General features: G+C 39.5%; 2 protein-coding genes and 1 long non-coding RNA gene across 3 annotated transcripts in view; 2 read left to right on the forward strand and 1 right to left on the reverse strand.

The window, feature by feature from the left end:
• nherf4b (NHERF family PDZ scaffold protein 4b) overlaps positions 1–3,164 on the forward strand; it is a 73,018-nt gene extending 69,854 nt beyond the window's left edge. Inside the window, exon 11 of the mRNA XM_061898224.1 lies at positions 2,795–3,164. Within this exon, the coding sequence (XP_061754208.1) occupies positions 2,795–2,824 (30 nt within the window). The 3' untranslated portion in view covers positions 2,825–3,164. The remainder of the gene's footprint in view (positions 1–2,794) is intronic.
• Positions 1–4,977, reverse strand: part of LOC133551486 (uncharacterized) — a 14,454-nt gene extending 9,477 nt beyond the window's left edge. The window contains exon 1 of the long non-coding RNA XR_009806516.1: positions 4,861–4,977. This is a non-coding gene — a long non-coding RNA (uncharacterized LOC133551486). The remainder of the gene's footprint in view (positions 1–4,860) is intronic.
• LOC133551482 (polyubiquitin-A) lies at positions 4,406–12,481 on the forward strand. Its single transcript, XM_061898218.1, has 2 exons — positions 4,406–4,517; positions 8,757–12,481. Exon 2 carries the CDS (start codon positions 8,765–8,767, stop codon positions 12,440–12,442), a length of 3,678 nt encoding a protein of 1,225 aa, XP_061754202.1. The 5' UTR covers positions 4,406–4,517; positions 8,757–8,764; the 3' UTR covers positions 12,443–12,481.
• The last annotated feature ends 406 nt before the right edge of the window (positions 12,482–12,887 follow it).

The raw sequence follows: 12,887 nt of genomic DNA on the forward strand, positions 1-12,887 counted from the left end.
ATATATATATATATATATATATATGTATATATATGTATATATATATATATATATATATATATATATATATATATATATGTGTATATATATATTATTTGCAAAAAAAAATGTTTGCAAATAATCATTAACTTTAGAATTTGATGCCAGCAACACGTGACAAAGAAGTTGGGAAAGGTGGCAATAAATACTGATAAAGTTGACAAATGCTCATCAAACACTCATATGGAACATCCCACAGGTGTGCAGGCTAATTGGGAACTGTTGGGTGCCATGAGTGGGTATAAAAGCAGCATCCATGCAATGCTAAGTAATTCACAAACAAGGATGGGGTGAGGGTCACCACTTTGTAAGCAATTTGTCAAACAGTTTTAGAACAACATTTCTCAGTGAGCTATTGCAAAAAAGTTAGGGATTTCACCATCTACGGTCCGTGAAATAATCAAAAAGTTCATAGAATCTGTAGAAATCACTGCACGTAAGCGATGATATTACGAACCTTTGATCCATCAGTGTGTAAAGGATATCACCACATGGCCTCGGGAACTCTTCATAAAACCACTGTCAGTAACTACAGTTGGTCGTAACATATGTAAGTGCGAGTAAAAACTCTACTATGTAAAGCCAAACCCATTTATCAACAATATCCTGAAACGCCGCCGGCTTGGCTGGGCCCGCGCTCACCTAAGATGGACTGATGCAAAGTGGAAAGGTGTTCTGTGGTCTGACGAGTCCACATTTAAAATATATTTGGAAACAGAGGACTTGGTGCCCTCCAGAACAAAGAGGAAAATAACCATTCAGATAGTAATAGGCGCAAAGTTCAAAAGCCAGCATCTGTGATGGTATGGGGGTGTTTTAGTGCCCAGGGCATGGGTAACTTACACATCTGTGAAGGTACCATTAATGCTGAAAGGTCCATACAGGTTTTGGAGCAACATATGTTGTCATCCAAGCAACGTTATCATGGACGCCCCTGCTTATTTCAGCAAGACAAGTGTTACAACAGCGTGGCTTTGTAAAAAAAGAGTGCGGGTACTTTCCTGGCCCGCCTGCAGTCCAGACCTGTCTCCCATCGAAAATGTGTGGCGCATTATGAAGCGTAAAATATGACAGCGGAGACCCCGGACTGTTGAACAACTGAAGCTCTACATAAATCAAGAATGTGAAAAAATTCCACTTTCAAATCTTCAACATTTAGTTTCCTCAGTTCCCAAACGTTTATTGAGTGTTGATAGAAGAGGTGATGTAACACAGTGGTGAACATGTCCTTTACCAACTACTTTGGTACGTTTTACAGCCATTAAATTCTAAGTTAATTATTATTTGAAAAAAAAAATAACGTTTATGAGTTTGAACATCAAATATCTTGTCTTTGTACTGCATTCTACTGAATATGGGTCGAAAAGGATTTGCAAATCATTGTATTCTGTATATATGTACATCTAACACAATTTCGCAACTCATATGGAAACGGGGTTTGTATATATAACAATTTCAAAACCCTCTCTCAATGTTTTATGTACACATTGCATATATATATATATATATTAGGGTTGTGAATCTTTGGGTGTCCCACGATTCGATTCAATATCGATTCTTGGGGTCACGATTCGATAATTTATCGATTTTTTTCGATTCTCGATTCAAAAACGATATTTTTCCGATTCAAAACGATTCTGTATTCATTCAATACATAGGATTTCAGCAGGATCTAACCCAGTCTGCTGACATGCCAGCAGAGTAGTAGATTTTTTTAAAAAAAGAAAGCTTTTATAATTGTAAAGGATAATGTTTTATCAACTGATTGCAATAATGTAAATTTGTTTTAACTATTAAACAAACCAAATATATGACTTATTTTATCTTTGTGAAAACATTGGACAGTTTGTTGTCAAGCTTATGAGATGCGATGCAAGTGTAAACCACCGTGACACTATTGTTCTTTTTTATTATTTTTATAAATGTCTAATGATAATGTTAGTGAAGTATTTTTAATCACTGTTATGCTGAAATTATAATTAATATTGATACTGTTGTTGATAATATTCATTTTTGTTTCATTACTTTTGTTTTTTTCTGTGTCGTGTTTGTCTCCTCTCAATTGCTGTTTATTGCAGTTCTGAGTGTTGCGGGGTCAGGTTTGGTTTTGGAATTGGATTGCATTGTTATGGTATTGCTGTGTAGTGGTTTGATGGATTGATTAAAAAAAAAAAAATTCCCCCCCAAAAATTCAATTTTTTTAAAAATGAGAATCAATTCTGAATCGCACAACGTAAACGATTCGATTCGTATTTTAATCGATTTTTTCCCACACCCTTTTTTCCCATTACACATACTTGTAATGTGTATATAAAACATTGAGGGTTTTGAAGTTGTTTTAGAGGTCTTTGAAGGCTGCAATTATAGTGAACCACGATTAGCCGCATTTTGCAAGTATTTTCTATAATCATCTTTAGAATCCTTTAAAAAAAAGTCATGTATTCTTGTCTCTCATGATTTTGAACAAGAGGCAAACTTTTCTAAAGTGCAGTTTCCAAAATAATATTACATTTACAGTTAGTGCTTATTGTTGAGTATTAAATTCATAATCTATTGGTGCATAAGTATACTAAATAGTATTCATTCATTATATATTAAATTGAGTACAGGAACTGAACCAACACTTTTTTACTTTTCGGACATTAATTATTGAGAAAATGTAAATATGTGAAATATGTGGTGTATTATATTCTAACTGTATGTATGTTAGAAATAAATTGAAACAACAATATTTACACAATCTCGTTCTCGGCAGGAAGAAGACATGGAGCTCTCACGTTTGTGACAAGATCAAAACAAACACGTTAACACTGTGATGGGACTTTTTTTTTTCTTTACAACCATCTGCATCACTTTGAAGGATGTGACATAAAAGCTACTCAGAAAAATCAGTTAGCTGCACTGTACTGTGTGTTATGAAATAGAATATTCCTGCTTTACAGAACCGTCCTCTTTTTTTGCTGATGTTCATCACGTACAATGTGATTGAAAACACGTTCATCATCTCAAAATATACGTTTCATTTCAAGACACACCTGCAGTAAATCGTAAATGACACGCAGGACAAACAAGATGTTATGTGCATGTTTTTTTTTCTGCATAAACTATAAAATGTCTAAACTGTGTGTCTGTTGTTGTTTTTCTCGGTTCTATTTTATGGAAAGTTTGCTTCATATGTTAATATGTTGCAGCTTTGTTTTATTGAAAGTGAAGAAATACATATTGGCTTATGTAATATAACAAACCGCCACTCATCATGTAACTATTCTACTGTGCTAAAAATATTAGTAACAGAGGTGATTTTAAAAAAGTATTTTGTATATGGCTTATATAACACTTAATCCATCCATCCATTTACTACCGCTTGTTCTTATGGGGTGGCGGGGGTGCTGGAGCCTATCCATCTGAGAATAAGAAGAAATATTAATACATTCATAATCTTTAAAAACTTGCCAAGCAACATGGTTCAAAATTTGTTCTCACTCTGACCTTTTGATTGCACTAAAATCAGATGTATTTACATTATACACGTAAATAAGAGATCGACAGGCAGATCAGTGCAGCGTCTTCGGTAATGCGGACGCTGTATCAATCCGTTGTGGTAAAGGAGCTGAGCCGGAAAGCAAAGCTCTCAATGTACCGGTCGATCTACGTTCCTATCCTCACCTATGGTCATGAGTTTTGGGTTATGCCCGAAAGGACAAGATCAAGGGTACAAGCAGCCGAAATGAGTTTCCTCCGCCGGGTGGCGGGGCTCTCCCTTAGAGATAAGGTGAGAAGCTCTGCCATCCGGGCGGAGCTCAAAGTAAAGCCGCTGCTCCTCCACATGGAGAGGAGCCAGATGAGGTGGTTCGGACATCTGGTGTTCGGGTGGATGCCACTGTTTAGGGCACGTCGACCGGCAGGAGGCCACGCTTAAGACCCATGACACGTTGGGAAGACTGTCTCCCGGCTGGCCTGGGAACGCCTCGGGATCTCTCAGGAGGAACTGGACAAAGAGGCTGGGGAGAGGGAAGTCAGTGCTTCTCTACTTGGGCTGCTGCCCCCGCGACCCAACCTTGAATAAGCGGAAAAAAATGGATGGATGGATGTAAATAAAGATATGCTATTGAGTGGAATATCCAGCAGCCTGTTTGTTTTAACCTAAATAACCAAAATAATACTTTTTTGTTGTTTTTTGTACTTTTATATATTGTTAGTATATCAGCATACACTGAGAATTATTTAAAAAAAAAACAGTGAGACGCGTTGTATTGAATAACAAGAGTAATATGAATAAAAGCTATTTAGGGAATAATGCGTCGCTTTAATGTCTTTAGATCAAACACGACGTGTGTGTCATACGTCACTGTGTTGGCGTTTATGACAATTATGCTGACGAACCTAATAAAACTCACACATGAACACTGCTACATTCAGACCACCGCAGAGTGGCAAATAAGACATTTTCGCACGGGAAGCTGACACTAATACCACTTGTAAGTACTTTAGTACTATCTAATCATTGTCACCTGGCATTTTATTCAATAATGCAGAAAAATACACAATAACATAATTATATTTTCACGCAATTTTAATTATTACTTGATTTACAAACTAGTGTAAGTGAATTTATTGAGACTTGTATTAGTAGATTGCACAGTACAGTACATATTCCGTACAATTGACCACTAAATGGTAAGACCCGAATAAGTTTTTCAACTTCTTTAAATCGGGGTCCACGTTAATCAATTCATGGTAAAACTTATTAACTTATCATTTCGAGACCAAATAAGCGATATAAATAGCATACTTTACAAAAATACAAAATAAAATACTTACTGATAACGATGCTATCCAAATCAGCGATATTTATTAATCTCGAAAATAAATGCAATACTTCTTCTTCTTTAATGGGCTAACGTAAAGTAGGATGTAAACTTTACGGACCCCTGTCGGCCAACTGCTGAATAACACTACACCCAGTGGGCTGTAATTTAAAATAGACAGTAGTAGTCTCGTAGTGACAAAAATACTTTGGCAAACTCTTACCATATTTAAGTACCATTATTTTTATACAATGTTATTTAAGTAAAACTTAATTTAAAAAAACAACTAAAACTTTTGTACCCTACTTAGAGGTAAAATCAAATGTCATTTCGGTAGCACATTGACAGCATAATGATAGTAAATGCATTACATTATTGTACTTATATTGCATTTGTTAGTACATCTGAGCTGTGATATCCGAATTATAGAATATTTTGTATATTTTAGCTTGCTGTAAAATCCATCCATCCATTTCCATCCATCCATCCATTTCCTACCGCTTATTCCCTTTGTAGTCACGGGGGGCGCTGGTGCCTATCTCAGCTACAATCGGGCGGAAGGCGGGGTACACCCTGGAAAAGTTGCCACCTCATCGCAGGGCCAACATAGATAGACAACATTCACACTCACATTCACACACTAGGGCCAATTTAGTGTTGCCCATCAACCTATCCCCAGGTGCATTTATTTGGAAGTGAGAGGAAGCCGGAGTACCCGGAGGGAACCCACGCATTCACGGGGAGGACATGCAAACTCCACACAGAAATATCCCGAGCCCGGGATTGAACCTTGACTACTCAGGACCTTCGTATCGTGAGGCAGACGCATTAACCCCTCTTCCACCGTGAAGCCCTTGCTGTAAAATATGAGCAAATAATCAAAATGTAGACATTAACAACAATTTAAACAAAGCATGTAGCATTTTGTTTTGGACTATTCGAATGGTGTCTCATAATAAGTCACAAAAGCTGCCCAATTGCACACTTTATGTTTGTGACCTTTAGTCTCATGACAATCTTGTTGTAATAATAGTCAAAACCACAGTGCTTAAGCTTTTTTTTTAATCTTTTTTTTTTTTAAACGCTGCTCTCCAACTGTCTAGTTGAAAATATGACTAATCAAATGTGATGATTTTAATAACTTGACAAAAAGAGGTCTGATATTTGTCTTAAATATAGTAAATGATTACATATTGAAAAGTTTACTATTTTAAACTGAAGCAACATAATTTAATCATTGTATTGTCATTATCATTAATGGTTCTTGTAATGTGGTTCTCATTAACACACAACGGGACTGTGAATGTTGTTCAACCTGTACATAGATGGTAGGGATGGGCAATATGACCTAAAATCTATATTGCAGCGTCCCACGCTAACTGTATGTAACATATTTTTTGATATGTAAATTATTTGTTTTTTGTTTTTTTTTAAGTACCAATTATTGTCACACACAATAGAATTCTTTCAAAATGGGCCATGAAGGCTCCTAATTTAGCTGCTGATGTATGCAGTAACATTGTGTAATTCCCAGTTGTATAATCCGTCTCAAAACTATTATTAATCTACTTACTCATTACTGTTAATGTTTGTTTACTTTCTGTTGTAACATGATTCTCTATCTACACTTCAGTTCAAATGTAATACGGACTTATTATTCTGTTTGGATACTTTACATTAGTTTGGGGCAATACTGCAAATGTGTGTATCGATCCAATACTACGTAGGTACAGGGGACAGTATTGGTAATGTATTATTACCAATAATGTACTTCAAATTTTCAAGATCAGTAAATAATTCAAGTTTTGATTACAATGATAAACACAGGATGGTGGTGTAACAATATCAATTAAATGTTTTATAAGTATTTACTATTGGTTCTGATTTAAATCCATTTAGTTTTTACCTTAAAATCCTCCAGCGTCCAGTTATTGAGGTTGACAAATGATAACAAAAAATACAAAATATGTTTTTGATGATTAAAATGATCAACCTAAACACTTTCTACTCTATCGTATACTGTTGATGTTTTTATCGATCCGTCCACATTTAAGAGCTCTATATTGCAGTTAGCATGTCCTCCTACCGAGTGTAGTGTACAGCATGTTTAGCTATTTCTCGTCCTCCACTGATAATAAAAGTTGTAAGAAACAGTTAATTAAATTTGCCACCTTGGAGGTGAGGATTACTGACCCAAGTGTGTGTAACAATCATTTGTACCTCAATGGGACATCAGCCATTAGCTAAAATGCTACATTCTCTCGAGGACGTGTTTGTTTGCTTGCCCTCTTTCAAATTTGCAGACACAGCTAAAATGTGTCCTATGCATTTATTAACACAATAAAACAATAGGATTAAAAGCTCTATCATCAGCGAAATTGATATGATATTAATGGTTCTCAAACTTTTTTTACCGCCTCAGAAAAAAATTTCCTCTCCAAGTGCCACCACTATGGCCAACATTAAAATACAGTAGCATAGTAGACCTGAGTATTCCTTAAAAACAAGGCAGATTTTTTTTTTTAAACAAGTACAAATATTATTTTTGGCCTCTGTAACATTACACACAGTTTGAACAGTGCCATTGTGTATGAAGATAGGAAAATAAAACACTGTACTTTAATCAACTGATACTTTGGTGTACCACTAAATGGAGCTTGTGGTACACAAACCATACTGGTCTATATCACTTAACTCTATTAGATGGCACTGTAACTCCCCCTCTAAACCAGAGATGGTAACAATGATTCATGACTTTGAGCTCATGGCCCAGTAAATTGAATGATGTGAACATGTTTGTTACTTGTCAATACCGCCCTGGATACTTTGTATATATAATTGATATGCAACTAGTTATCTGATACTTGTTCAAATTAACAAACGTGCTGTTTTAGACTGCAATAATGTTAATGAAGGACACTTATTACGTATGTCTAGCATGTGTGCTATTGTGTACAGCTGTTGTGTAGCTGCTAACATCGTGTGCTCACAGTGGTGTCTGATGGGTGGCATGTGCCACCCCAAGAATCAGATAGGCCTCCCCAGGTGCTTCCCCACTCAGAGTTGGAACTATTTGAAGCATACAAACGTTGCGTAGTAAGACAGCGGTGTTCTGTCCACACATATCCAGCGGGGGGTGGTAGTTTGCCTAATCTGGTGATGTGAAGAGATATGCAGGGGCTTCAAGGCATGTGTCAAGTGATGGAGGAGGTGTTTCGCGAGGTTTGTTTCATCTAGGAAAGGAGCCAGAAATGATTACTTATGAAGCGAGCCTCTGCCCGGCCGTACCACGTGACCGCCTCGCGACGCAGCTCAGATTTTGCGGGGAGATTCAACAACACATAAATTGCTAAAGCTCCATTGAAAATGTGGGCCTCTTGAGAGTTGCGCAGGCTGTTTGGAACCTGAAAAGATTATAACATCTGTTTTTTAAAATGTCAATAGAATTAAAAAAAAACTGAGCATGATGTTAACTTTGACAGCAAAGTTAATCCAACCCTTTTACATCACCATGAGAAGTATAAAGCAATAGTAAAACAAAACTATCAATATTTCAAATTTTGCTTCTGCAAAGCAATAGTCTTGTAACGCAGTGGTCTATGCATCTATCTTTCAATCTGTATGATGTAAGATCAAATCCTGTTAGTGTCAGCTCATGGACATTGTTTGAACATTTCTTTTTAATAAGGTAACATGTTCTGTAGGGTATTTATATACATTAACAAAGGGAATAAGCGGTAGAAAATGGATGGATGGAACCTTCAATACTTGTTATTTTGCTCATACCGTACCGATATCCTATTATCAATAATGGATCAGGACACCCCTACAGCAACTACATCTTTGATATGCTACAAAGCGCACATGAATGCATTACCGCATTACAGTAACAAACCTTTTTGTTCTCAGGTGCAAACATGCAGATCTTTGTGAAGACTCTTACCGGAAAGACGCTCACTCTCAGGGTCGAGTTCACTGACACCATTAAGAATGTGAAGACCAAAATCCATGATAATGAAGGTATTCCACCTGACCAGCAGAGACTGATCTTTGCTGGTAAGGAGGATGATTGCACCCTCTCAGAGTACAACATTCAGAAAGAGTCGACCATCCACCACGTCGTGCGCCTGAGAGGTGGCATGCAGATCTTTGTGAAGACCCTAACTGGTAAGACCATCACCCTTGAGGTTGAGACCAGTGACACCATTGAGAATGTAAAGGCCAAAATCCAGGACAAAGAAGGGATTCCTCCGGACCAGCAAAGACTGATTTTTGCCGGAAAGCAACTTGAAGATGGTCGAACCCTGTCTGACTACAACATTCAAAAGGAAGCTACCCTTCATCTTGTCCTGCGTCTGAGAGGTGGCATGCAGATTTTTGTGAAGACCATCACTGGAAAGACCATCACCCTTGAGGTTGAGACCAGTGACACTGTTGAGAATGTAAAGGCCAAAGTCCAGGACAAAGAAGGGATTCCTCCTGACCAGCAGAGACTTATTTTTGCTGGAAAGCAACTGGAGGAAGGCCGAACCCTGTCTGACTACAACATCCAAAAGGAAGCTACTCTTCATCTTGTCCTGCGTCTGAGAGGTGGCATGCAGATCTTTGTGAAGACCCTTACTGGTAAGACCATCACTCTCGAGGTTGAGACCAGTGACACCGTTGAGAATGTAAAGGCCAAAATCCAGGACAAAGAAGGAATTCCTCCAGACCAGCAAAGACTGATTTTTGCCGGAAAGCAACTGGAAGATGGCCGAACCCTGTCGGACTACAACATCCAGAAGGAAGCTACCCTTCATCTTGTCTTGCGTCTGAGAGGTGGCATGCAGATCTTTGTGAAGACCCTCACTGATAAGACCATCACCCTTGAGGTTGAGACCAGGGACACTGTTGAGAATGTAAAGGCCAAAATCCAGGACAAAGAAGGGATTCCTCCCGACCAGCAGAGACTGATTTTTGCCGGAAAGCAACTGGAGGATGGCCGAACCCTGTCTGACTACAACATCCAAAAGGAAGCTACACTTCATCTAGTCTTGCGTCTGAGAGGTGGCATGCAGATCTTTGTGAAGACCCTCACTGGAAAGACCATCACCCTTGAGGTTGAGACCAGTGACACTGTAGAGAATGTAAAGGTCAAAATCCAGGACAAAGAAGGGATTCCTCCTGACCAGCAGAGACTGATTTTTGCCGGAAAGCAGCTGGAGGATGGCCGAACCCTGTCTGACTACAACATCCAAAAGGAAGCTACTCTTCATCTTGTCTTGCGTCTGAGAGGTGGCATGCAGATCTTTGTGAAGACCCTCACTGGAAAGACCATCACCCTTGAGGTTGAGACCAGTGACACTGTGGAGAATGTAAAGGCCAAAATCCAGGACAAAGAAGGGATTCCTCCTGACCAGCAGAGACTTATTTTTGCCGGAAAGCAACTGGAAGACGGCCGAACTCTGTCCGACTACAACATCCAAAAGGAAGCTACCCTTCATCTTGTCTTGCGTCTGAGAGGTGGCATGCAGATCTTTGTGAAGACCCTCACTGGAAAGACCATCACCCTTGAGGTTGAGACCAGTGACACTGTTGAGAATGTAAAGGCCAAAATCCAGGACAAAGAAGGGATTCCTCCTGACCAGCAGAGACTTATTTTTGCCGGAAAGCAACTGGAGGACGGCCGAACTCTGTCTGACTACAACATCCAAAAGGAAGCTACCCTTCATCTTGTTTTGCGTCTGAGAGGTGGCATGCAGATCTTTGTGAAGACCCTCACTGATAAGACCATCACCCTTGAGGTTGAGACCGGTGACACTGTTGAGAATATTAAGTCCAAAATCCAGGACAAAGAAGGGATTCCTCCAGACCAGCAGAGACTTATTTTTGCCGGAAAGCAACTGGAGGACGGCCGAACTCTGTCTGACTATAACATCCAAAAGGAAGCTACTCTTCATCTTGTCTTGCGTCTGAGAGGTGGCATGCAGATCTTTGTGAAGACCCTCACTGGCAAGACCATCACCCTTGAGGTTGAGACCACTGACACTGTAGAGAATGTAAAGGCAAAAATCCAGGACAAAGAAGGGATTCCTCCTGACCAGCAGAGACTGATTTTTGCAGGAAAGCAACTGGAAGATGGCCGAACCCTGGCTGACTACAACATCCAGAAGGAAGCTACACTTCATCTTGTCCTGCGTCTTAGAGGTGGCATGCAGATCTTTGTGAAGACCCTCACTGGTAAGACCATCACCCTTGAGGTTGAGACCAGTGACACTGTTGAGAATGTAAAGGCCAAAATCCAGGACAAAGAAGGGATTCCTCCTGACCAGCAGAGACTTATTTTTGCCGGAAAGCAACTGGAAGATGGCCGAACCCTGGCTGACTACAACATCCAAAAGGAAGCTACTCTCCATCTTGTCCTGCGTCTGAGAGGTGGCATGCAGATCTTTGTGAAGACCCTCACTGGTAAGACTATCACTCTTGAGGTTGAGACCAGTGACACTGTTGAGAACGTAAAGGCCAAAATCCAAGACAAAGAAGGGATTCCTCCTGACCAGCAGAGATTGATTTTTGCCGGAAAGCAACTGGAAGATGGCCGAACCCTGGCTGACTACAACATCCAGAAGGAAGCTACTCTTCATCTTGTTTTGCGTCTGAGAGGTGGCATGCAGATCTTTGTGAAGACCCTCACGGATAAGACTGTCACCCTTGAGGTTGAGACCAGTGACACTGTTGAGAATGTAAAGGCCAAAATCCGAGACAAAGAAGGAATTCCTCCTGACCAGCAGAGACTGATTTTTGCCGGGAAACAACTTGAAGATGGACGAACTCTCTCCGACTACAACATCCAGAAGGAAGCTACCCTTCATCTGGTCTTGCGACTGAGGGGTGGCATGCAGATTTTTGTGAAAACCCTCACTGGCAAGACCATAACTCTTGAGGTTGAGACCAGTGACACTGTTGAGAATGTGAAGAACAAAATTCAGGATAAAGAAGGGATTCCTCCTGACCAGCAGAGGCTTATATTTGCTGGTAAACAACTAGAAGATGGCCGTATCCTCTCTGACTACAACATCCAGAAAGAGTCCACACTTCATGTTGTGTTGCGTCTCAGAGGTGGCATGCAGATCTTTGTGAGGACCCTTACTGGCAAAACAGTTACACTCGAGGTTGAGACCAGTGACACTGTTGATAATGTGAAGGCCAAAATCCAGGACAAAGAAGGGATTCCTCCCGACCAGCAGAGACTGATTTTTGCCGGTAAGCAACTGGAAGATGGCCGAACCCTTTCTGACTACAACATCCAAAAGGAAGCTACTCTTCATCTTGTCTTGCGTCTTAGAGGTGGCATGCAGATCTTTGTGAAGACCCTTAGCCGAAAGACCATCACTCTTGAGGTGGAGACTAGTGATACCATTGAAAATGTAAAGACCAAAATCCAAGACAAGGAAGGAATTCCTCCTAACCAGCAGAGATTAATCTTTGCTGGTAAACAAATGGAAGATTGCCGTACCCTGTCTGACTACAACATCCAAAGAGCCTACCCTGCATCTTGTCCTGCGTCTGAGAGGTGGCCAGTGGAGTATCTCAGGATTCTATACTTAAACCTCTAAAGCGTATGTGTTCTGTATGACTTTCTTATGTGATGGATATAAATGACAATATTTTCCAATGTGTATTGTATTGTTGGTGGTGTTTATCAATAAATGGTAAAGGGAAATTCTACTCTAGATTGGCTACTGAGAATGTGAAACGATATGGGATAATCTGGCGTGTTGGAAGAGACTGCCCATCTGACTTATGGGAAGAGTTTCTACTGTGAAAACAATGGTCTTGCAACCTTCTCAAATTTGGTTTTAAATCACTAGACTCACACATCAATTACTTTCTTTGGAAAAGTAATCCACAAATCAGCCTAAAACATTATAAAAACCCAAGGAATATCGGGACCTAAAACTCCCAAATGTTTCCAATTACTTCCTCGCAAATAAACTCCCAAATGTTTCCAATTACTTCCTCGCAAATAAACTACAATACATATTAAAATGAATCAATCCC

The sequence above is a fragment of the Nerophis ophidion genome, linkage group LG04 (genome assembly GCF_033978795.1).
Source record: "Nerophis ophidion isolate RoL-2023_Sa linkage group LG04, RoL_Noph_v1.0, whole genome shotgun sequence".
In the NCBI taxonomy this organism is placed as follows: domain Eukaryota; kingdom Metazoa; phylum Chordata; class Actinopteri; order Syngnathiformes; family Syngnathidae; genus Nerophis; species Nerophis ophidion.